Genomic DNA, 24,445 nt, shown 5'->3' with positions numbered 1-24,445 from the left:
TGGAGACGCTAATTGCACCCCAACCCTAATTACCAAGCCATTTCCGGTGTGCAGAGACTGTGGTCTACAGACTCAAGGACACGCATGGAAACACACATGTGAACATTGCGTGTACGTATACACACACACATAATTTCCCCCCAAATGATATTAAAATCAATCCACAATGACAAAATATATATATATTTTTTTACTGCAAGCATATTTTTTTATACAAAATGAGAACAAAAAGGTTTATAATCTTATATTTTTTATTTTACACAATTGACTTCTAACCGCCTCCTCCACCCTCCATATTTTCTCTTCATCACACTGTGAATAACACCAAAAGGTGACTTCCTCTCCTGCGCCCGGATCCTCACCCCCAAAGAGACAATAAATAAATAAAAATCACCTTAAGATGTCACTTGCGTTCATTAGGTTTTCATATACTTCAGCTCTCACATCAACAAACAGGGAAGCACATTTGCAGCCATCAAAGACACGACCATTCAAACGCCTATAAGGCGGGACACTAGGGGTTCACTCATTGGCCCCTTCAGCTCCCTTTCATTCATATTCGTAGTTTTTTGCCAACACAATGAGGGCAACCCCCTTTGGTCGTGTTCTGGGAGTTGTAGTCATTAGCAAAAAAAAAAAAAAAGGCTGCCATGGGAATCAGTCAGCTTCCTGGTTGAGTAATGTTATGAAGAAGTAGAAACATACAACGTTGAAGAGAGGAGAGGGCATTTTCCTTGGTACAAAATATCATGACTTCATTCATCTTAATACTAATCATTCTCCAAGGTGATATGATACAGAACTGAAAAATAAATACAAATGTTTTCTTAAGCTACAAACAAAAGCAACAAACAAAAAAATAGAACAGGATTATAAATGAACCAGAATGACAGAAAGACATTCACAAATCAAATCGTTGCACGCGAATGACCTCTGATTTCTGTAACGTGTAACGACGACACGCGTTTACACAAACATTTATGTTTGCTGCTCTGGGGGTTTCCAGCGGCAACGGAGGGGAGAGGGGCGAAGTGGAATTACAGCGATACAGACTGTCAGTGTGCGCCGGTTTTCAATCTCTAATCTGGAATAAGCGTAGCTTAAATTGTGTTAAATTGTGCATGTCCTTACAAGCCACTTCATTGTTACACATTGTCACGTTTTTGCCGTTAGTGGGGTCCCACCAAGAAGTCATTTTAAAATTTGAGTGTTAGCTTCAGACTAATGGGGCCATATGACAAACTCTCCATTCCATCAAACACACACTCCCACCTAACAACACACTGATTGTTGCAGTGGTTTGTGAGGACATTGCCGTGTGTATGTGTGTTTCCCACCACTTCCACGGTCTCCTAGGCTTGAGGTTTAGGCAGTTAGCGCAGTTCAGGAAGTTGTCAGAGTGGGGCAGCCCACACACTGAACATAAATCCACGCTAGTCCGGTTGTTCCCGACCCACAGACATGCTGAAGTGTCATTCCTCTTCACTTCCCAGTCCAGGAGAGTAAAAAACAAGATGGCAGTCATTGGATATTTTCTGTTTAACTCCTGGTGAGAAACAATTTCCACAATAGCCACAATCCAGTTCTTCGGAATGCCATTCTCCAGCAAGTTCTGAGTCATTTCATCACTACCCTCAATGTGTGTGTGTGTATTTCAGTTGTGTGTGTGTCAGTGTGTACATACACAAAGTAGTTAGTTACAAGGCTCTACCTAACGCTCTGTGGAACTCAGATTAGGTAAAAGTAAGGACAGAAATGTGCAACACAAATAAGGCAGCATCATGTTGGTTGGTTGTCGGTTCAAACTGTTGTGGCTTTCTCTGAAACAGTCTAGCACAATCCCGTTACGAGAGAGAGCGCACAGGAGACTGGAAGGCAAACTGGGATCTGGGTTTTAAAGGGGGAAGTTCTGTCCTGTTTCACCCCAGTCTAAGTGCACGAACCCGGGCCTCGATGCCCCCAGTGAGTGTATTTGAGTGTGTGTACGAGAGCGGGGAAAAATAGAAAGATATTTCTCCCCCTCTCTACCTGCCCTCCATACAGTAGTCTTGGTGCATGAATCCCATGCAAGCCCTATGGATGGATGTTTGGATCAAATGTGACACCCAATATGGCCGCCAGTAGTCTGTCCACTATAGAGCATCTCTTTGAATGGGAGACGGTCCGTTCTACTTGATCTAATTCTATAGTCTGGACATCTTCCTCTCCATTTCATCCTGGCTGGTGTTTGAGGGGCTGGGGTAGCCTGTGGAGTCAAACCAGCTCTATAGTTAGATGTATGACGTCTTTTTGACGTCTCCTTCATTATTTCTTCCCAGAAGCGGGTGTCTTGGGGCTTGGGGTCTTCTTGGAGATGGTAGGGATCTTGGAGGGCTTGGCCGCTCCTGGTCGCCGGGGGGTGTCCGAGGTGTCCGAGCAGGCCGAGCGCGTCTCCAGGAGCTCTGAGGCATCTGAAGCGTCGCTGCCCCGCCGGCTGCTGGCCCTGCTGCCTGCTCTGCTACCCGCCCGGCTGGCAGCGCCACTGGCTCCCGATGGGGTACGCCTGGGGTCTGAGAGGAAGAAAGGAGGAGGGTAGGTAATGAGATAGAAAGTGAATAGAGAGAGAAAAAAAAAGAAGATGTTTAGTCTCATTTTCATTACGGGAATCACATGTTCCGAGATAACACAAATAGAGAACTGAAAATAGGAATCAAAACTCGTATGAAAAATCTGGACTTTGTTCTTACCGGTGCGTCCAGGTTTAGTAGAAGTGGGTGTAGCTCCTCCATTCTCTCCAGTCAGAGACCCTCGGCTGGAGTGGAAGGTGGGCCTCTTCAGCTTGGACCCCGAAACTGCCCCCTATAGACAGACACCGGGAATGTCAGACAGTGGCAAACTGTGCTACTGAATACATTAAAGCAGTGTTTCTTAATCCTGGTCCTGAGGACCCAAAGGGGTGCACATTTTTGGTTTTGCCTCAGCACTACACACCTGCTCGGGCAAAAACCAAACTGACACTTCGGGTGCCCGGGACCAGGATTAAGAAACATTTGTTTAAAAGTTCAATGCAGCTGTTTTTATATCAATATCAAATCATTTCTGGATAACAATGAAATACCTTACTGTGATTACTTTTAACCATATTAATTGAAAACAAACAAAAATAGCTTCTTAGCAAAGAGCAATTTCTTAAGCAAGAATTTTGCTAGGAGTGGTTTGAGTGGGGAGGGAAAACTGAAAATTGGCTGCTATTGGCAGAGGTTTGGAATTCTTTCTCATTGGTCTATTAACTCATTTGCCGCATGGAAGGCCAAAAGTTTCATCAAAACAGGTTGACATTTCAGGCAACCTTTTCAAACAGCTCTTACACTAAAAGGGCATTATCATCATTTTCACAATTTAAACGTTTTCCAACTCAGTGTGAAAAAAAGTATATATATATATAAATATATATATAAAATAAAATGTTTGACTACATTGGCCCTTTAAAGGTAGACTCCACAATATGACATCATCATACACGGCGGGACGACATCAACCAAACAGACGACAAGTCTGCAAAGGCTGTCACACTTTTGGCTCTTCCCAATTTGAGTCTTGAGGCATGGCGACATTGGGAAGTCAATAGTGGATTTGAATTTGGTTGTTGTTGATGCTTGTAGCCAGGATGTTGTCATGTTGTGCATGATGATGTCATATTGTTGCATCTACCTTTAACGAAAGGAGAAGGTACTACTTTTAAGCATCATCCCCATACTAGCATAATACAGCAGACACGCCATTTGAAAAATGGCCAACAGACTACCAAACTAAATCCCTAGAAACTACCAGATGGAGTTCGCTAATAATTATACAACTTCTCACTACTTGCTCTTTAAGAGGATGTCACTTTGAATCTCTTTCTATTGACCTACCGCCAGTCGCTTCTTGCCGGGGGCCTAAAATATTGTGACAATTCACATATTAATACGTTTAACTGGATATTGAGCAAAAAACGGCGAAACATGATATGACGCAAATATATTCAGTCTTAAAGCTGAATTTTAATGTCACGTCTTTTATGTCTTCATGGTCCCGTTGCACAGTGTGCACTATGCAGCGTGTATGGCCACCCCGTAAGTGAGTGACAGTGTGTGTGAGTTAGTGCATTATTAGTTCGCTGGGGCTTGGGACGGGTGGCGGGAGGGGTCAGTGTGTTACCTCGTGCCCAGGGGTGGTGTGGTCGTGGTCTGGGCAGGACTGGCACTTGGTTGGCGTTGGCGTTTTACTGTGTGCCAGCCAGGGCTTGGCATAGCCACGCGAGTTTGAGGACTGGGATAACCAAAGGGAAGGAGGGAGGGAAGGAGGGAGGCAGCCAATGAGAATAAAAGGAGGAGGAGGAGAAGCAAGGAGAGGAGCAGGAAAGTAGAGGAAAGGAAAATAGGGAAAGGGAGGAAGGGGTAGGAGGAGAGGCAGGTAGTGTAGCGCAGCGTGTTTTTGGTGCGACAGTGGAAGGATTTAAAAACACAGAACGAAAAACAGTACATTTTCCAAGCGAGGTTAGCAGGGGGTGGATTGGAGGGATTTAGGAGACAAAAGAAAGACAAAAACAAAGCAGAACCAGAAATAAAAATGTCACAGTTAAGGACGTGGTGATTGCTGTTGGACATGTAGAAACAAGACCATTTCAACACAGACAGACAAAAGACACAGACGATACAAAAATCACACAAACAGACTACACAACTAACGATCAGTGACAACAGTACAGATAATTATGGGTATTCTGAGTAATATGGTGTCATGCTTTCTCCTCCAAGACTGGCTGCATCTCTTCTTTATACCCTGTTCATTCCTCATTTCATGCACCTTGGTTGAACTGCTACACTAGGTAACGATGAAAGTATACTTGCGATGACCATATACTTTTCCATTTTGACTGAGGCTACAGTGACCTGACTGATTGAATATATGACCAGTGGTGCTACACTAAGTAATACAAAGCATAATTGTCTAGGGTTTAGGATTCAGTGGTATACGTGAGAAAGGCCAGAGGTGTGTTTCATTGAACTGAGCAGTGGAGGTTTCTCAGAGGAGGACCATCCTCCTCAGTGAATTTCCTAAAAATATTCAAAAAGATTAATATATTTTGTATAGTTTTATGTCACAAAACAATTGATTAAAATACACGGTTTTGCAATGAATGTCTACAGTAGCATCAGCAGCACTCTGTTGGGTAGCACCATGGTGTAGCCGGAGGACAGCTAGCTTCTGTCCTCCTCTGGGTACATTGACTTCAATACAAAACCTAGGAGGCTCTTGGTTCACACCTCCTTCAATAGAATTACAGAGTAATTATGACAACTTCCGGAGGATGTCCTCCAACCTATCAGAGCTCTTGCAGCATGAACTGACATGTTGTCCACCCAATCAAAGGATCAGAGAATTAATCTAGAACTGAAAACATAAGACAGCTAGCTAGCACTGCAGTGCATAAAATGTGGTGAGTAGTTGACTCAAAGAGAGAGAAAGACAATAGTTGAAGAGATTTTAACAAATTAATTTCTTCCAAAATGAAGCAGAGGCAAGAAACTCTCGTCTGCAACTGCTGGACTAATGATTACACCCTAGATCAGCTAGATGCAGGCCAACTGCTGGACTAATGATTACACCCTAGATCAGCTAGATGCAGGCCAACTGCTGGACTAATGATTACACCCTAGATCAGCTAGATGCAGGCCAACTGCTGGACTAATGATTACACCCTAGATCAGCTAGATGCAGGCCAACTGCTGGACTAATGATTACACCCTAGATCAGCTAGATGCAGGCCAACTGCTGGACTAATGATTACACCCTAGATCAGCTAGATGCAGGCCAACTGCTGGACTAATGATTACACCCTAGATCAGCTAGATGCAGGCCAACTGCTGGACTAATGATTACACCCTAGATCAGCTAGATGCAGGCCAACTGCTGGACTAATGATTACACCCTAGATCAGCTAGATGCAGGCCAACTGCTGGACTAATGATTACACCCTAGATCAGCTAGATGCAGGCCAACTGCTGGACTAATGATTACACCCTAGATCAGCTAGATGCAGGCCATGTGTCACTATCTGTCACACAAATTTCTCTCGAACTGTGTGCACCTACGTTGTAAACTTTCATTCATAGTAGTAGCTTAAACCTATCGTTGTTACACTAAACTGGATGAATGGAATATGAATGACAGTCATCCAATAGGCTGTAATAGAAATAAGGCCATACTCATGAAAAAATATATATATATATATATTTTTTTTAAATCGGCTTCCCTCATCTTAAATGGCACTGACCGCCACTGGAACTGAGATCATCAATACTCGACCTTCAAGTGTAATCGACACACAATTAGTGCAATGAAGAACCATTGTGACAACAACCATTGTAAGAAAGTGGGTGAGAAGATGGGCCACCGAGACAAACAAGACATGGTGAGAACAAAGACTCTGACATGGGGCCTCCCGAGTGGCGCAGCGGTCTTAGGCATCGCATCGCAGAGCTTGAGGCGTCTTTACTTGGCTCATCGTGCTCAAGCGACTCCTTGTGGCGGGCCGGGCGCCTGCAGGCTGACTGGTCGTCAGTTGAACAGTGTTTCCTTCGACACATTGGTGCGGCTGGCTTCCGGGTTAAGCGGGCATGTGGCGTGGTTTGGCGGGTCATGTTTCGGAGGAGTCATGACTCGACCTTCTTCTCACCCGAGCACGTTGGGGAGTTGCAGTGATGAGACAAGATCGTAATTGGATCGCAATTGGATATCACGAAATTGGGGAGAAAAATTTCTACAAAACACATTGATTGACTGCAGTTTGTGAACATGTATTGTAGTATTGTTATGCATATGTGTCATGTACTCTTGCAGTTTACATTTTAGTCTGTTTGCATTAGGAACACTTAGAGAGAAACCATGTCCACTTTCCTTTTCCACAGCGATTGAAGTAGCTTGTGTAATTGCTCAGGCCTATATTAAAAGACACTACCGATCTTTGTGACAGACTTCTATTGTAACTAACATGGTAACCAACATATGACGTGAAGAGAAGCAGGGAGATCTCTCTTTAAGGGCGATATAGTTCTATCACCTCGCTCCCATAGAACATAATACCACATTGAGTCAACCATGAGTACACCGGTGCGGTCAAGTTGTCATGGTCTGGGGAGTTTTTCCCATTCTAGTAATTGTATTTCTAAGGGGAAGACGGGGTTTGGGGGCACTTACTCTGGAGGAGGCGGTAGGGGTGGCAGGAGTGGAGGGCAGGGAGGCGCAGCTATGTGCGCTGTGCGAGGCTGAGGAGGAGGAGCGGGTGGGCGAGGCCGTGCGGGAGCCGGGTTTGGAGCGCCGGCCCCGGGAACGGAACGCCGCCAGGCCCTGGGAAGCCCCCTCCGGTAGGATAAACTTCTCACGCAGCTCCAGGTTGGTACGGCCTCGGGCTGGAGTGAGGGAGGAAGGGAAGAAGGAGAGCGAGAGAGAGAGAGAGAAAGAAAGAGGGAGACAAAATAAGAGTCACGTTCAGTCAACTACGGACGCAGTGCATAGAGGCAGCGAGTCAGTGCTTCCCCGGCGAGTCACTGCTCTCAGAGTCAGTGCACTGTGTGGTCGAGTCAGTGCTGAGTAGGGTAGGGGAAGGGAATCAGAGTCAGTGAAGTGCACTTCTGGCTGGGCTACTTTTTATGGGGAAGAGGGAGTGGGTGTGTTTGTGACGGTGTAGAGGATAGAGGAAGGCAGCGAGGCATCCTCACACAGAGGTTAGAGGTCAGTGTATCCAAACTACTAGAGAGAAAAATGTTTCCAAGTATGGAAGTATGGACCTAAATAGTACATTTTTATTTGTTATAGCCACACTAATAGAACAGCTGTTCTATGTCTGGTTATATAGCTAGAACACAGAGGTCTGTCTGTAAACCAAACCACAGCCTCTCTTCTCTCACTGCGAGGGAGTCGCTCCGTTGACTCGTTTATTCTTTCCCTAATTCATAAACAGTGTGTTTGGCGCGTTTATGTGGGGCATGCCCGGTTATGCTTTGGGGGAGCCCCAATACAGTACCATGGGGGACTCCCCTCCCATAGACACTCATAGAAGCATTCTTAGACAAGATAGTTCAGCAGCCCCAGCACACAACTTAAGCCCAGAAAAGCCAGCCACAGTGAGAAAGAGAGAGAGAAAGAGAAAGAGAGAGAGAAAGAGATGAGAGGGCTGCAGCTAGCATTAGCAGCAGGTCACCGGAGCCGTGGTCAGCAGCTATACCCAGGACAGGACACACCCCCTCAGAGTCATCCACTAGCAACAGCAGCAAAGGCCAGTCAATAATAAATGGGTGCGCGCCCTGCAATTACATCCCCCAGCGAGTCAGGTGCACCCTCTAATTCAGTCCCCACCCGCCATCACATTTAAAGAGTGCTAATAGAAACCCAGGCTGGCCACACCCAGGTCTTAGACGGGCTCTGTTTTTTAATGGGACTGGCCCGTCAAACCGTGCAGCCATTTTGAATCCACATGGCAACCATCACCACCAAGACCAGGGCTGGCCAATCCTTTTTTGTTTTGTTGAGTGGGAATCATGACGTGGACTGGCACACGGACAAGACTTAGACATGTATAAACATACACACGCCCACACATAGATACAAGCAGATGGGCAGAGCGGTTAGAACGAGCGATTTAGAGCTGGGTGGATGGACAGAGTGAGAGAGTGAGAGAGTGAGAGAGTGAGAGAGTGAGAGAGAGAGAGAGAGAGAGAGAGAGAGAGAGGGAGCAAGGGAGCAATAGAAGCGAGAGGGAGTGTAGGTACCTCTGCAGCAGAAATAGCCAGGAGTGACCGTCACTGAGAGACACAAGAGACAAGGTGAAATAGTGGCGTGCTCACGGTGAGATGGAAATACGTTGACAAGACACATACATTCCTTCTACTTAGCGTTCTCTCTCGCACACACACACACACACACACAAACTTTCTCTCTCTCACTTCAACACAGAAGACAGTGGCAAAGGGGTAAAAATACAGGCGAAGTCCCCAAGGTTGAGGAGGTGGACACATCAGGGACCCAGAGTGGCTATAACAACTTCAAAACAAAGACACAGGTCAGTGAAAGTATAACCTGTGATATGGATCCCCTCGCGCTAGCATTAGCATGTAGCCAGAAAGGGTAAGAATCGTTAGTTCAGTGTCACAGACAGCAAAGCACGGCAAAAAAGCCCAAACCAAAAAACAACCAAGAGGGAGTGAGAGAGAGAGAACGAAACGGAGGCGCAGGGAGAAAAAGGGGGAAAGAGAGCGAGAGAGGAACCCAACCTATACGAGATGAAATGGTGCTACTGTCGGAGTCGGAGCGAAGGATCTTAAGTCCAGGATGTTGCACTGGAAGGGGAGAGAAAAGGAGAGAGGGAAGAAGGGAGAGGGCAAAGGGAAAGGTAAGGGAGGGAGAGAACTGAAGATCATGCACCATGCAATACTGCTTTGAAAGAATGATTGTGTAGCAGGAGAAAAAGAGTGAGAGAGAGAAAGAGAGAAATGCCACGCAAATACAGAAAACAAAGCTGGAAGAAAAGAATGAGAAAGGGAGAGATGAATGAAGAGCTGAAAAAAATGGATACCAACAGAGAAAGAGGAAACATAAAAGAAAGAGAGAGAAAGAGAAAAAGAGAGAAAGAGAGAAAGAGAAAAAGAGAGAAAGAGAGATGGAGATGATTCAAGCCCACCGACTCAAAGAACTATCATAGAAAGGGATGAAGAGAAAGAAGGGCTGATGGAGAGAGAGAGATTGCCCTGAGGACCACACCAGACAGACCGTAGACAGCTATGGAAAAGACAGAACTCTGAAAACTGAAAACCTCAAAAGGTTATATGTAGATGTGCGACTAGTTGTTAGTTTAAACAGTGGACCGTAGTACCATATGTTACACTTGGACCCCCACAGTGTAACCAGCGCCTTGCATTTTCTACTCTAACTCTGTGTGTATGTGTGTACGTGCATTCTGTATTTGCACTCAATATTTGTATGTATGTATGTACAGTTGAAGTCGGAAGTTTACATACACCTTAGCCAAATACATTTAAACTCAGTTTTTCACAATTCCTGACATTTAATCAGAGTAAAAATCCCTGTCTTAGGTCAGTTAGGATCACCACTTTATTTTAAGAATGTGAAATGTCAGAATAATAGTAGAGAGAATGATTTATTTCAGCTTTTATTTATTTCATCACATTCCCAGTGGGTCAGAAGTTCACATACACTCATTTAGTATTTGGTAGCATTGCCTTTAAATTGTTTAACTTGGGTCAAACGTTTTTGGTAGCCTTCCGCAAGCTTCCCACAATAAGTTGGGTGAATTTTGGCCCATTCCTCCTGACAGAGCTGGTGTAACTGAGTCAGGTTTGTAGGCCTCCTTGCTCACACTCGCCTTTTCAGTTCTGCCCACAAATTTAATATGGGCTTGAGGTCAGGGCTTTGTGATGGCCACTCCAATACCTTGACTTTGTTTTCCTTAAGCCATTTTGCCACAACTTTGGAAGTATACTTGGGGTCATTGTCCATTTGGAAGACCCATTTGCGACCAAGCTTTAACTTCCTGACTGATGTCTTGAGATGTTGCTTCAAAATATCCACATCATTTTCCTCCTCATGATGCCATCTATTTTGTGAAGTGCAACATTCTCTCCTGCAGCAAAGCACCCCCACAACATGATGCTGCCACCCCAGTGCTTCACAGTTGGAATGGTGTTCTTCGGCTTGCTCCCCCTTTTTCCTCCAAACATAACGATGGTCATAATGGCCAAACAGTTCTATTTTGGTTTCATCAAACCAGAGGACATTTGTCCAAAAAGTACAATCTTTGTCCCCACGTGCAGTTGCAAACCTAGTCTGGCTTTTTATGGCGGTTTTGGAGCAGTGGCTTCTTCCTTGCTGAACGGCCTTTCAGGTTATGTCGATATAGGACTCGTTTTACTGTGGATATAGATACCTTTGTACCCGTTTCCTCCAGCATCTTCACAAGGTCCTTTGCTGTTGTTCTGGGATTGATTTGCACTTTTCGCATCAAAGTACGTTCATTTCTAGGAGACAGAACGCGTCTCCTTCCTGAGCGGTATGACGGCTGCGTGGTCCCATGGTGTTTATACTTGCGTACTATTGTTTGTACAGATGAACGTGGTACCTTCAGGCGTTTGGAAATTGCTCCCAAGGATGAACCAGACTTGTGGGGTTCTACACATTTTTTCTGAGGTCTTGGCTGATTTCTTTTGATTTTCCCATGATGTCAAGCAAAGAGGCACTGAGTTTGAAGGTAGGCCTTGAAATACATCCACAGGTACACCTCCAATTGACTCAAATGATGTGAATTAGCTTATCAAAAGCTTCTAAAGCCATTAAATAATTTTCTGGAATTTTCCAAGCTGTTTAAAGAAACAGTCAACTTAGTGTATGTAAACTTCTGACCCACTGGAATTGTGATACATTGAATTATAAGTGAAATAATCTGTCTGTAAACAATTGTTGGAAAAATGACTTGTGTTATGCACAAAGTAGATGTCCTAACCGACTTGCCAAAACTATAGTTTGTTAACTAGAAATTAAATTGAAATTGAAAAAAGTTTTAATGACTCCAACCTAAGAGTACGTAAACTTCCGACTTCAACTGTATGTATGTATGTATGTATGTATGTATGTATGTATGCGTGTGTGTGGCTGTACATAAATAAACCCCACTCACCTCTGCAGGGATCGTTCTTGACCAGGAACTCGTCCAGGGCCATCCAGCCCCCTCCGACCCGCACCATGACCGTACTGCGCAGGATACGCACCAACCGCAACTGCTGCGAGTCTCCAAACTAACACAGCAACGGAGAGGAGAAACAGGGAGAATTCAGTGAGTACAACGATTATTGACATGAGATTTTAAGAATCCAAAGCCATTATACACAGCAGCCCATACCAATCTGAGCAAAAGTATACGCCACTCCATGCAAATTATACTACAACACCCATGCACTGATGATACTACTGAATCACCTATTGGTCAAAAGCCCAGCTTACCCAACAATCTAAAACAAAAGATTAGGTCCCATAGTAATCTCTAAACGATTTCATTCTACCTTATAGTCAGCTTCGTTTCATGCAGAAGGACATTTACACCCAGTAAGCAGAACTCTATGAAGCAATACCAAGTCAGAGCTATCTTTGATTAGCCCGTGTCTTTTTGTGCTGTCTTGTCAACTCTTTGGTAATTTATGATCATTGTGACAATGACCATAGTGTTGGCAAGACAGCACAAACAGATAAGGGAATAATGTTAATTTTGAATCGCTCTCAGAACAGCATGATTTTTCAATTTGCCCCAGTCCAAAGCGAATCGGATAGGGTAACCCCTGGTTACCATTATAACCCTTATCATTATAACCCATTCCAGTTTGCCAAATTGCTGTCATTCTCAAAATAAGTCTTCCCAAATCTGCAAAATCACACCAAGAGATCAACCTCAATGGCCTATGAAACCCACTTCCATAATTCGCACCAACAGCGTAGTGCTATATTTGACGGCGTTATGTCATTTCTGGTCAAACACGAAATGCATCGTCACCATGGCAACAATTTTTGTGGCGGTAGAATTGAGGCCACTGCATTGGTGGAGATCCAGGAAGCAGATTTCATAGGACCAAACACTCGAGTCAACTTTACCTGGTTTCCAAGGAAGAACTACAATAAATCCAGCAGACGTGGAGGAGGAATAAACAAAGAAAGAAGAAGAGAAAGAATGAAATAACATGTACAGACAAAAATATTTCAGACTAAACCTGGCATTGGATAAGACCTCATTTGGAAAGCGACATTAAACTGTAGCTCACTAAGTTCTACGTAAGACTTTTTACAATTCACAGCGAGATGGATCAGTCAGTGAAGGGTGAAGCCGGACAGACAAACATACACAAGAAGAGAGTCAGACAGACAGAGAGGTGTGATGTCAACAAAAAAACTGCGATGGTAGTAGTTGCTAATCCTGGAGCTGTGATAATGTTATGGTTTAAAAGTTATATTTAGTGTTATATTATGGTTATATTAGTTTGTTGGTGGGAAGCACACACAACATATCAATCCCATAGTGCTGTGATTAGAGATATGTATACAGAGATACGATAGGTTGAAGCGCTTCGGGGTGCACAACATACAGTCCGCGGGCCAGATGCGGCCCGTGAGACGCTCTTTTTTGGCCCGCGGATTTCATAGTAATTATCAATAATATGTGACCACCTTATGGCAAAGCTTAGAGAAGCTTGCTAACAAAGCCAGCATTTCCATGGATACAGCTGAGTGCTACTGCTATTGGCTAACATTTAAATGCGTGAGGAATGGAGTGATGTCATTCGTTAGTTCAACAACAGCAGTTATTGGCGCTCAAAGAAGTAGTGACACACAGCCAGCATCAGCTAACAAAAACTAGGGTGTGTCCGAAATGACAACGTATTCTCTTCTATATAGTGCTCTACTTTTGTCCAGGGCCCTGTTCAAAGGTAGCGCACTAAGGTCAAAAATTGTGCACTTTATAGGGAATAGGGTTCCATCTTAGACTCAGTCCTAGACCCACCATGAATGCAAACTTGAAAAAAGACACATTATTCTTAACATTACCAAGACTCACTCCGTCAAGTAGGATCTGATAACTGTATTTAGCTAAGTAGAAGCTGTCCAAGCAAAAAAAGCTTTTATGATTATTATTTTTTACGTCCACAGCACTGTAGACTCAGGTGTAACTCACCTTGTAATTGCTCTGGCCCATCTGTATTTAAAAATACAATATCTCATACCTAATACTTAGTCATAGTATGCAGACAGAATATATAATCATGTGTTTATTAACTGTTGATAAATGTACACAGTCACTGGCTGAGGAGGACTTACTCTGTACTTGTTCTCTCCTATCTGCTCCACCTGGAACCTCTTGGCACATTTACACTGTGCCACCTGTCTGGTCACCTGCACAGAAAGAGAAAGAAGGAAAGTCACGAAGCTGGTGCCATTAACCTCCAATTCATGAGCTATTGGACTCGGCAAGTCAAAGGTCCAGCTTTGTAATTCAAAATAAGTGTTTGTGTGTGTGTCGTTTATGATATGTGGGTATATCTGTGTGTGTGTGTCTTCCTCACCTCGTCTTCTATCTTGTCAGCGTCGGTGGTGGGCCGGTAGGCATCCTTGTTAGGGTGCAGCGCCGCCACAAACTCGTAGTAGTCGATGTAACCGTCTCCGTCCTGATCAAAGATGTCTGCCACCGCCGTCATCTCCAACCTGCTGGTGGGGAACTCTGCACAACACAACCAACAGTCAGGAAAAGATATAGGACTAATCACCAAGACATAGTACTAATCACCAAGATATAGGACTTACTGTATGACCAAGATATAGGACTAATCACCAAGATATAGTACTAATCACCAAGATATAGGACTTACTGTATGACCAAGATATAGGACTAATCACCAAGATATAGTACTAATCACCAAGATGTAGGACTAATCACCAAGATGTAGGACTTATCAGAATGACGTAGGACTTACGACCAAGATATACGTCTTGACTAGCGTTTAAGTTGGAGCAGGCTATGAGCACAGGACAGAGCTAACATTGTGTAGCCAGCTCTGAAGAACATACTTGAGGCCAGGATGCCATCGATGAACTCCTGGCGAGTGATCTTTCCGTCCTGGTCCTTGTCGATGCGTCTGAAGAAGTCCATGACGCGCGACTTCTTGTGGTTCATCCAGCGCATGTACTTCTTCCTCCACACGTCAAAGTCAAAGCTGGCAAACTCTTTCAGCTGGGGACAAAGACAATGAACATAAATGTGAGACAATGAGGGAGAGCAATATCCTTTGAGGAAATCCTGTGTCTGTTTTGACAAGACACTATATAGGAGGAAAGAAAACACCCTGCAAACATAGACATCCCACTTTTGAAACCAATGTAGCGAACGTGACAGTGATGCAGGTCTCAAACCCGGGTCTCCAAGCCCTCTACTGCTCTAACAGGGGAGATCACATTGTTACAATACAGTACCTCTTCAAGCCTGTCGAGGGCGTCGTTGAGCTTCCTCTGGCGGTCGAGGGCAAGCAGCCACACCTGCTGCCACCTTGAGCAGAGCTGGGTCAGACGGGTGTTGCCCCCGGCGACCTGCATCGCCGCCTGTTGATGCTGTTGTTGCTGCTGGTTTTTACCTGTAGGGAGAGGTGTCATGGTTACTGGGCATTATATGCGTTTGAATGTTGATGATGCTTGATGGAATGCTCATATCATATTTTGGTGACTTTTACTGTTTTTCTCCTTCAGTGAAGTCAGTCAGGATGGACTGTGATTGTTTGGGGGGGATAGGCACCCACTGTATCTTTGCTTATGCATTTCTAGGTACATATGCAGTCAATATAACATATTATAAATGCATCTCTGTGACGTAAAATAAGGTAACGTACGAGCTCCTCTCCTCTCAGCTAGGCTGCTAGGGGGCTCTGCTGGTTTCCTCTTGTAAGTCTTGGTCACTTTGTCCACGTCAGGCTGCTTCCGGGTCATCTCCTCCATAAACACCTGGGAACAATGGATTGGCATTAGACACAGCCAATCAGAACGAGTGAAAACAATTAGTGACTAGCCAATGAGGGTTTGAGAAAAGTAGACTCCTCTCACCTGGTGTTCTGTGATGAGTGTTTTGATCTGAGGGATGTCCTGTGGAAGGGTCTCTCTGTCACGCTGGACCAGGGTGGTCTCTGCCCACTGCAGCCATGACAACAGCTCCTCCAATAGCGTGGCGTTGTTGAGTAGCTCTGTCAGAGCCGTCTCCAGACGCTGCTCGTGCTGTTTGGCCCATGTGAGGACCTATAATAGCAAAATACACCAATTAATGGGTGAAATACTTGAAATGGCCCAACAGGGCTTTAAACCCCCCCCCCCTCTTATCTCTCTATACATCCCTCTCCCGTTACCCTCTCCAGCCAACCTACCTCTTCAAAGCGGGCGCGGATAATGGTAATCCAGTGTTTGATGGTGGTGATGCAGTCGGCCTGGCACGCGGTGAGGATGGCCTCGCCCTGGCCCGCTGCCCGGTTCACGTCTGTCCTCTTCTCTTCCACCGTGGCCATGAAGTTCCGGTGGGTGTGGAGCAGCGTCTGCAGAGTCTCCGCCTCCTCGGGCAGCACGCCACGGAAACGCAGCGTCTGCTCCGCCTCCGACAGCCACTCCAGCAACAGCTGCACCGCCGTGCGGAACTCCTCCGCCTGAGAGAGATGACAGAGGGAGGGATCATTAGAAGGATAGAGAAAAAGGTTCCGTTTTATTGCACTTTTGCAGCCCAGTTTAAGCTTTTATACGCTATACTGCGCTTCCACAGATAGCATTAACGAAAGAAAAGACGATGGACTGAAATGATCTGTATCTTTACATTAAATTATCATAAAATTCTAAGTCTTGTAACTTGTAAGTATTGTATTAATACATAAAAACAGAAAATGGCACAACCCCTTGGCTTCTTCTTCCCAACTGACCTGTTTGAGGGCCTGCTGGAGACGGGTCTGCTTGGTGACGGACAGGGCACAGACTGTGTCCCAGCGGTTGCTGAGCTCTTGCAGTTGAACTTTGACCCAGGCGGTGTCATCGCGGCCCGTCTCCATCAGTTCTCTGGCTGAGCGCTTCAGGGCGTGGACACTAGTGGTCCTCTTCCCCAACTCCTTCTGGAAGGCCTGAGGAGACAAAACCAAACAGTGATCAAACAACATGGAAATAGTGTTCACCTAAACATAGAGCACGGGGGTCAAATATGAATGAATATATACACTACTGCACATTAGTCCCCAATGGGTCAAACATTTTTTTCTTCTTCTCATGTTCGATAAATAATAATTCACATTTAAAAATGGGCAATGAGGCGCTGGGCCAATGTAAGCATAGACTTTTTTGTGTATTATTATTTTTATTTTTTTTACATAACCAATGGTAACCGATAGTCTAACATTTGCTGTTACATAAATAAATACCTTGTGTGAGTCCATGAGGTTGGAGACCAGGTCCAGGTCTCCGTGGACTGGCAGGTCTTCAGCCAACTGGGGTTCTACACGGTACAGCCAGTCCACCAGGGCCTGCAGGGCCTCAGCAAACTGACCTGAGAACAGCAGGGCCTCCTCCAGCTTGTGTTGCCTGGATGAGAGATGGAGAAGGAAAAAGTAGCTATCATTATATGAACTTTGCTTTTATGATCCAGTTTTCTATTTTGGCAGCGGCCAGGATGAGCTAATGGGTTTGCAAGGTTTTGTTCCAGCCCAGCTTTAACACGCTCGTTTCAAATAATCAATCGATAATCGTGGGATTCAATCAGGCCCAGAATTAGCTGAATCGGGTGTGTTACTTAGTGCTGGACTGGAACAGAAACCTGCACAATCAGTTGCTCTGCAGGACTGGAGTTGGAGAACCATCCCATAATAGTCATTGTAATAAAGCATTAGGCGTGGAGTTTTCCCCTCACCTCTCCACACTCTTCCCACAAACGGTGTCCCACTTGTCCCTGACCTCCCCCAGTAGGTGGTCTAGTTTCTGGGTGTCTTCGGGCAGCATGGCCTTGTCCCTCATGGCCTTACCAGACCTCACTGTGGTGTCATACACCGGCTGCTTCGAGCCCAGAGCCTTCTGAAACTCCTTCGAGCCGGGAGAAGAGAGGGGTATTTAGTTAAGAATACCATGTCGTACAGGTAAGAGGATCTAGATTAGGCAGCCTCATCATATGTGGTGTGTGAGTATCACTCAGATTCCGATTATTTCCATGCAAGACCCACGCAGTGAGCTTTAAAGTGAGACCTCTACTGCACCTTGTGTTTGGTCAGATGTATTTTGATCTTGTCTGGTTCGTTGGAGATCTCCAGCTCTGAGTCTAGCCGGCTCTCAGCCTCCTCCAGCCAGTCAGACAGTTTCCTCCACGCCTCATGGAACTAGAGGGAGGTCAAGAGAACTGGTTGATCATCTCTAACTGATGTGTGCATTCTAGTACAAAATGGCTGCCATATATCATCCATTCAGGTGCTGGTTAGGGTGAATTCCGTAAAAAGGACAACCCTGGGGTCAGTACTAGTAGGGTACCTGCTTGGCCCTCTTGCGGGCCTCGTCGAGGTGTCTGCCACGGTCCAGGGACCTCTGCACCAGCTTGTCCCAGCGGGCCTGTACACTAAGCAGCAGGTTCTTGATCAGAACCACATCCTGCTTTACACTGGCGAAACGCAGCTGAGAGCCGGCCTTCTCCAAGGCCAGCACCTGCTCCCTGTGGGTGTTCACCTCATTCACAAACACCTGAGGGGAACAGAGAAAGACCGAGAGCGTGTTACAGTTCAATTAGTCCCTCGTGACAGCCTTAACATTAAATTGATTCTCTGATTTGGTTCTGGGTGACATGACTTCAGCTGTACATGCAGATGCAGATCAGCACATACCAACAAAAAGGAAGGGAAATATATCAAGTCTACAAAATGTCTGATGAATATGATAAATATATTCAAATGTAAGTTGACTTATGTAAAATAGGGTCAAGTATATAACATTCTATTCCATTCCATGGTAACTACTCACCGATATAACCCCACCTACCATAGAAATGAACGTCAATCACGCATATCATAGGATCTCTATACTTCCACGGTGCCTAAACTGCCTACCTTGTGTTCGTCTATCTGAAAGAGGACGGTGTCCAGGATGAGGGAGGGGGGCTGGGCCATGTTGAGGGTCTGCTCTGCCTGGGTCAGCCAGTTGATGGTGTCCTGGAGCGAGGACTGGAACCCTGTGGCCAGCGACACCGCCTCGTCCAGCTTCGCCTAGGGGGGTGGGGGGGGCAAAATAGTCAGTGAAAGGTTTGATGGTAACATATACTGTAGACACAGCTCCTATGCAAAACAGTGTTTTATATAGTCGAGCTGTGAAAATGTAAATGTATATTGTATTAGTTTGAGTCTAAAACCTACCCAGTAAATACACGAGTGCTGCACTTCAAATATACATATAGAAATGAAACATTCACGACTTTGCGTTTGGTGCTTGTTTCTCAAATTAGAAAAAAATGAGCTCTAAGCTACGCAACAATGACATTTTCTGAAGGAGCTCTTAGAGAGAAGATTCCGCAACTGTTGGAGAAAAATGAAAGTAAATAAAAAGGTGCTTTATTGCTACAAGTAAAAACCAAGGAGTTTCGACTTTTGGCCTTGTTCAGGGTTTTTAAATCAGGATTAGAAGGAACTCTTCCTCATAGCTCTTCATGTATCTAAACAGAAGGTTCCTCGCTCACCCTGCGGTCGTCCATCTTGGTGTTCAGGCTGGCCCACTTGTTCTGCAGCAGGGCCAAGTTCTGTTGGGTCTGGGTCGTACCAGCTCCGGGGCCACCCTCCTCCCCCCCGCGGGAAAGCAACATGGACTCTCCCGCGTCCAGCAGCCGGTTGTACTGCTCAGCGCGCTGGGCCAACTGGGTTTGGAGCTCCTATAGAGAAAGACACAGATATTTCCAAAGGAATTTGATACTTTGAGGATCCACCCAATAACAACAGGTGTTACATAGTTATATATTATGCATGTCTAACACACCCGTTACACATGGTTAAAAACAACTTATATACAGATTAGATCGTACAGTGAATGAGTATTGTACATCATATCTAGTCTATGTATGGCCAGGGTGCAGTGTCATAACGTGTATCCCCATTAGCATGTGTTTTCTCCATCACATCATATCTAGTGTATGAATTGGCAGGCTGCAGTATCATAAAATGTATCCCCAGTATTACCAGGTGCTGCTGCAGCTGCTCCCGGGCCGTCTCAGGCAGGCCACCTGTGGGTTTGGCTGCAGACAGCTGGCTCTCTGTCCTCCTCAGCCACTGCAGGAACTCCTCTAGCTCACCATGGAAACCCTCCGCCTGGGGAACGAGGGACAAGGAGGGGAAGAGGAGAGCGGGAACAAGAGAGGAAGTCATTAGTTGCGCGTTAATGGCAGTGCTACTGTGTCGTTCATTCATTTGCCCCGTGGTTTTAGCTTAATTAAGATTAAATACAGTATTTAAACTGTTCCTTAACTGGGAAAGAACACATTTTTCTAGGGAGACCTGATAATCTTATTTGTACAAGTTGGAAACCCGTAATATATAAATATAATTACAGGGAGGGGTAAGACAAAATGGATAGAAATGGTTTCATTCTTTCTTTTCGTTCAGTTCAGTTAAACAGTACTCATACTGTAAAACTCTTCCCAGCCCACTCCTCCTGCATCCTTCCTACCTGGTGCAGTGCGGCCTCCAGTAGTTTCTGTCGGTCCTGGGTCTTGAGTAGCAGGTTCTCCCAGCCGCGGTTGAGGTGGTCCAGCTGGCCGCGGAGGTGGTTGGCCTCGTCCCCGGGACTGGACTCCAGCAGCTCAGCCCCCGCCGCGTTCACCGTCTCCACCGTGGACCGATGGGACAGCACGTCGTTCCTCAGCACCTGAAAGAGAGCGAGGGAGGGAGAGATGGAGGGAGGGTGTGTTGGTTACACTTCTCCAACGCAATAATTGATGTGACGCAAGCATTCGGGCACAAAATGGCTGCCATGCATAATCTATAAGGGAAAATAACAGAAGTGAGACTGATATGGAGGGGAGATTGAAGAGCGATGAGAGAGGTCGAGGTAGACTAATAAGGCCATTTTCATGATGGAGAATCTCCATTGAAAGTGCTTTTTAGTCCAGGATTGGCTTAATATGGGTCTCGGAAACTGGCCGTTAAGAGTCCAGAAATGAAAGAAAAGGAGTGTTAGGTAAGAGTGTGGAAAGGGAAGCTGTAGAGGGGTAGACGTACGTGGTGCTTGGCCAGTTCTATCTCGATGGCCTTGGGGTCAGAGTTGATGGGTCTCTGTGTGTCCAGGGTGGCGTGGGTGTGACTCAGCCAGGACTGCAGCTCAGACAAGGCATGCTGGAACTGACCTAGCGCCAGGAGAGCACCCTCCAACTTATGCTGTAGGAAACAGAACGGGGAAAACAGCGCTTCTTCATTAATCATGTAACGTTGAATCGCATTGCAATCTATTGTACATATCTGAAGCGTCAATTCATTTGAATATCATGGCGACAACTTGTAATGGTAGAATATATTGTGCATGTGTAACCATAGAAAGAGAATCCATATTTCTATGTGTGTAACTGACAAACTTGTTTTTGACAAACAAATATAACAATATAGCAATGTAGCGCTATTAGCCGACAGTGAGTTTGAGTTCCAGAGGACTGGAGGTCTGAAGACGTTCTTTTCGAGAGGGCAGCAGAGCTACTGTAGCTACTGCCCCTCCTGTACAATAGTTAGGGAGCCACTGGATGCAACAAGTCAATGCATAGTTTGTGTACCTGTCTGTGAGTGATCTTGTCCCCCAGGTTGTCCCAGAGGTGTCGGAGCTCCGTGAGGGGCTCCTGGATCATGTCTCTGTCGGTCTGGTCCGAGACCTTCTTGAGCAGCAGCTCCCCCTGGTGGCACAGCTTCTCCATGTCTATCTGCTGCTGGTACACCTCCACCTTGTACTGCTGCTCACAGGAGGAGAGGAGTTAGGCCTGCACGAGCTGTTTGCTTATCATTAAAGTGATGGTTTTTTTTTAACCAAGAGCGTATGTTTGACTTACCGAGAATGTTATCTGGTCGTCAAAAACCGTTTTTTAAGAACAATAAATACTATAAATATTTGGAGGATGATAAAAACATATTGGAATATATTAAGTATACCATCTATATCAAAGCTACATGACAAAAATCGATTATGATTCAAACCTTGAGCTCTTCGATTTGCTGTTTGACAGTTCCCAAATCAGTGCCCACGGTGGACATGTCACACAGCTTGATCACTGCGTTGTCCAGGTAGTCAAACATGCTCTGCAACACACACACACACACACACACACACACACACACACACACACACACACACACACACAGAGTCAATCTAACTTCTACAAACTATAATGACGATCGAGGTCCTGACACTTCCTCTACTTCCTGACAGATATACATTTCCACTAAGCATCTACTTTCCTAAAGCACTAGTGCAATAAATACCAGATTATTTCATTATCTGACGTACTGAGCTGAAACAGCGGTGCATTCTGGGACACTGACCTGCAATGCATCCTGGTACTGCACGGAAGCCGTCATGGCCTCCTCCAACCTCTCCATCCTCTCTCTCCACGTCCGGTTCAGGCCTTCCCAGGCGACATTCATCTGAGAAACGGAGAGAGAGAAGGAAGAAGAGAGGAAAGATCAAACACACACTGTATTATAATAAAAAGACCAATAGAAAATGTAGACGGGAAATATCATGCACCGAGTCCATTAATGATTATGCTCTTAAAGTTGGTTGCTATCCTGTACTCCTCTCACCTCGTCGATGGTCTTCTTGACCTCAGGCTTCTCTGTTTCTCCGCAGGCGAAGATGAGGTCAGCCCCAAGGGTTCGTACGAACTCCAGCTCCTCCCTCAGCCCGTCGGTCTCGGCCTTGATGGCCTGATGAGAGAGACAGACACACAGACGGCATTAGTTGGACAGATCAGATAACCCAACAGTCATTACACTCATCAGTGACTACCTCTGCATATTCTCTCCCCTTCCTACCTCTGAGCTAACTACAGTACAGCGGTGGAATAAGTACCCACTTGTCATACTTTGAGTAAAAATAGAAAATGATTAAAAAGTGAAAGTCACTCAGTAAAATACTAGAGTAAAAGTCAAAGCATTTGGTTTTAAATATACATAGCCCTTTCCACTCACAGCTCCTGTCAGCTAGTACACTGGTTGAAAAAGACAGATGGTCATTTATAAGCGCCTAAATTGAAATGCAGTGGCTGCACAGTAACATGCAATACATGACGTTCTCCGCTTCACAGCTCTGTACGCGTTTTGACTGAGCCGTTCTAAACGACAAGAAGACGCCCCCGATCCCTCCCTCCGATTGGGCTACTTTTGCATATTCGTTGTTGCTGGAGGGAACGGCTGTAAATGGAGAGAAGCGGATGCGTTCTGGAAGACGGGACGTGATATTAAACGCCACGTCGATGTCATACTCACGTCCCCCAGGAAGAGTAGCTGACGCTTCCGCAAAAGCTAACGGGGATCCAAATGAACACAAGCAAACCGCACATATTTGAAAACTCATGTCATTTACGGTATCAATGTTTATGATCGCTATGTTTGAGGCACAGTTACAATGATGACGTGGGTTACAGCTTGGGTTGTCCTGGACAGAATGAGCCTGTTTGTCCCATCATGAAGACAATAAGCCGCGGAACACTCACTCTATGGACACCACAATTAAAATCTGTTTGTCTGACGTGCCTTTTGAAAGCCTAACAGTGTAAGATCATATTTTAACTTAGCTAGCAATGTTGGCAATAGAATAAGCTTTGAAATGATGCCCACCTGACCCAGATTGTGATTTTGTATTGAATGTTTTTGGATGGCATAAACAGTAATTGCGTGATGGTGGGGACGCAGGGGTGTGTTCCAAACAAAACAAAAGTGTGCTTGCTTCAGATCCTCAATGGCACAGCTAGTTGAAGGCTCTTTCCTTGAGTCATAAAAGTGCATTGAGATTACAACTCATCCAGTTAGACCTCTCACTCAAACCCTTGTAAATTGTATATTCTTATCGTGAACCTACTCCAACATTTAGATGAATATTGTGATTATGTTACGGAACGTATCCAGAGTGTTTCCAGATTTCGTCTTTGACAAATCCTGCGAACAGTACAGTTAAGTTCTAGTGTACAGTAAAATAATCTACTGTGATGTTTGGATTCAGTCTTGTGTCAGGTGAACTGTTGTGTCCTCACCTTGGGTATGGTCATTTCCCCATAATCCCCAAAGTGGTCCCTTTCAATTGCCACCATGGTCATGCATATGATTTTTATAAATCTTCTGATAGAAACAATACAATTTGGCCCTATCCTTATAAGCCAATCTCCACCAGATGTAAGGGTTTAAGTATCAAAAGTAAAAGACAACACAACAATATACTTAAGTACCTAAAGTCATTTCTATAAATCCTTTCAAATTCCTTATATTAAGCAACACAGACAGCATGATTATTATTATTTTGTATTTATTTACGGATAGCCAGGGGCACATTCCAACACTCAGACATAATTTACAAACTAAGCATTTGTGTTTAGTGATTCCGCCAGATCAGAGGCAGTAGGAATGACCATGTGTTCTCTTGATAAGTGTGTTTATTGGACCATTTTCCTGTCCTGCTAAGCATTCGTAAGAGTACTTTTGGGTGTCAGGGGAAATGTACAGTATGGGAGAATAGCAGAAGTATTAATTGTAAAAAGTATATATTTTCTTTAGGAATGTAGTGGAGTAAAAGTTGTCAAAAATATAAAGCAGATACCCCCCAAAAATACATAAATAGTACTTCAAAGTATTTTTACTTAGTTACTTTA

General features: G+C 45.0%; 1 protein-coding gene across 19 annotated transcripts in view; it reads right to left on the bottom strand.

Moving 5' to 3' along the window:
• Positions 1 to 233: 233 nt before the first annotated feature.
• Positions 234 to 24,445, bottom strand: part of LOC139554568 (microtubule-actin cross-linking factor 1-like) — a 253,793-nt gene continuing 229,581 nt past the window's right edge. For 6 of the 19 annotated variants that reach the window (XM_071367478.1, XM_071367468.1, XM_071367467.1 and 3 more), the window contains 29 exons: positions 22,386 to 22,508; positions 22,125 to 22,226; positions 21,780 to 21,881; positions 21,365 to 21,538; positions 20,823 to 20,978; positions 20,272 to 20,469; positions 19,785 to 19,913; positions 19,292 to 19,480; positions 18,669 to 18,824; positions 18,100 to 18,306; positions 17,832 to 17,951; positions 17,492 to 17,661; positions 17,007 to 17,166; positions 16,518 to 16,712; positions 15,978 to 16,250; positions 15,664 to 15,852; positions 15,453 to 15,564; positions 15,043 to 15,200; positions 14,641 to 14,803; positions 14,139 to 14,293; positions 13,894 to 13,968; positions 13,751 to 13,771; positions 12,676 to 12,693; positions 11,711 to 11,828; positions 9,294 to 9,359; positions 7,222 to 7,433; positions 4,180 to 4,290; positions 2,727 to 2,838; positions 234 to 2,549 (listed from right to left, as the gene is read on the bottom strand). In XM_071367478.1, coding sequence (XP_071223579.1) covers positions 2,305 to 2,549; positions 2,727 to 2,838; positions 4,180 to 4,290; positions 7,222 to 7,433; positions 9,294 to 9,359; positions 11,711 to 11,828; positions 12,676 to 12,693; positions 13,751 to 13,771; positions 13,894 to 13,968; positions 14,139 to 14,293; positions 14,641 to 14,803; positions 15,043 to 15,200; positions 15,453 to 15,564; positions 15,664 to 15,852; positions 15,978 to 16,250; positions 16,518 to 16,712; positions 17,007 to 17,166; positions 17,492 to 17,661; positions 17,832 to 17,951; positions 18,100 to 18,306; positions 18,669 to 18,824; positions 19,292 to 19,480; positions 19,785 to 19,913; positions 20,272 to 20,469; positions 20,823 to 20,978; positions 21,365 to 21,538; positions 21,780 to 21,881; positions 22,125 to 22,226; positions 22,386 to 22,508 — 4,209 coding nt within the window. In that variant the 3' untranslated portion in view covers positions 234 to 2,304. Of the gene's footprint in view, positions 2,550 to 2,726; positions 2,839 to 4,179; positions 4,291 to 7,221; positions 7,434 to 8,792; positions 8,826 to 9,293; positions 9,360 to 11,710; positions 11,829 to 12,675; positions 12,694 to 13,750; positions 13,772 to 13,893; positions 13,969 to 14,138; positions 14,294 to 14,640; positions 14,804 to 15,042; positions 15,201 to 15,452; positions 15,565 to 15,663; positions 15,853 to 15,977; positions 16,251 to 16,517; positions 16,713 to 17,006; positions 17,167 to 17,491; positions 17,662 to 17,831; positions 17,952 to 18,099; positions 18,307 to 18,668; positions 18,825 to 19,291; positions 19,481 to 19,784; positions 19,914 to 20,271; positions 20,470 to 20,822; positions 20,979 to 21,364; positions 21,539 to 21,779; positions 21,882 to 22,124; positions 22,227 to 22,385; positions 22,509 to 24,445 lie in introns of all 19 variants that reach the window. The other 13 variants (XM_071367483.1, XM_071367485.1, XM_071367482.1 and 10 more) reach the window with 7 other exon arrangements.

This window comes from Salvelinus alpinus, chromosome 26 (genome assembly GCF_045679555.1).
Source record: "Salvelinus alpinus chromosome 26, SLU_Salpinus.1, whole genome shotgun sequence".
Classification (NCBI taxonomy): domain Eukaryota; kingdom Metazoa; phylum Chordata; class Actinopteri; order Salmoniformes; family Salmonidae; genus Salvelinus; species Salvelinus alpinus.
The sequence above is the reverse complement of the archived record's forward strand: the minus strand, read 5'-3'. Positions and strand labels throughout refer to the sequence as shown.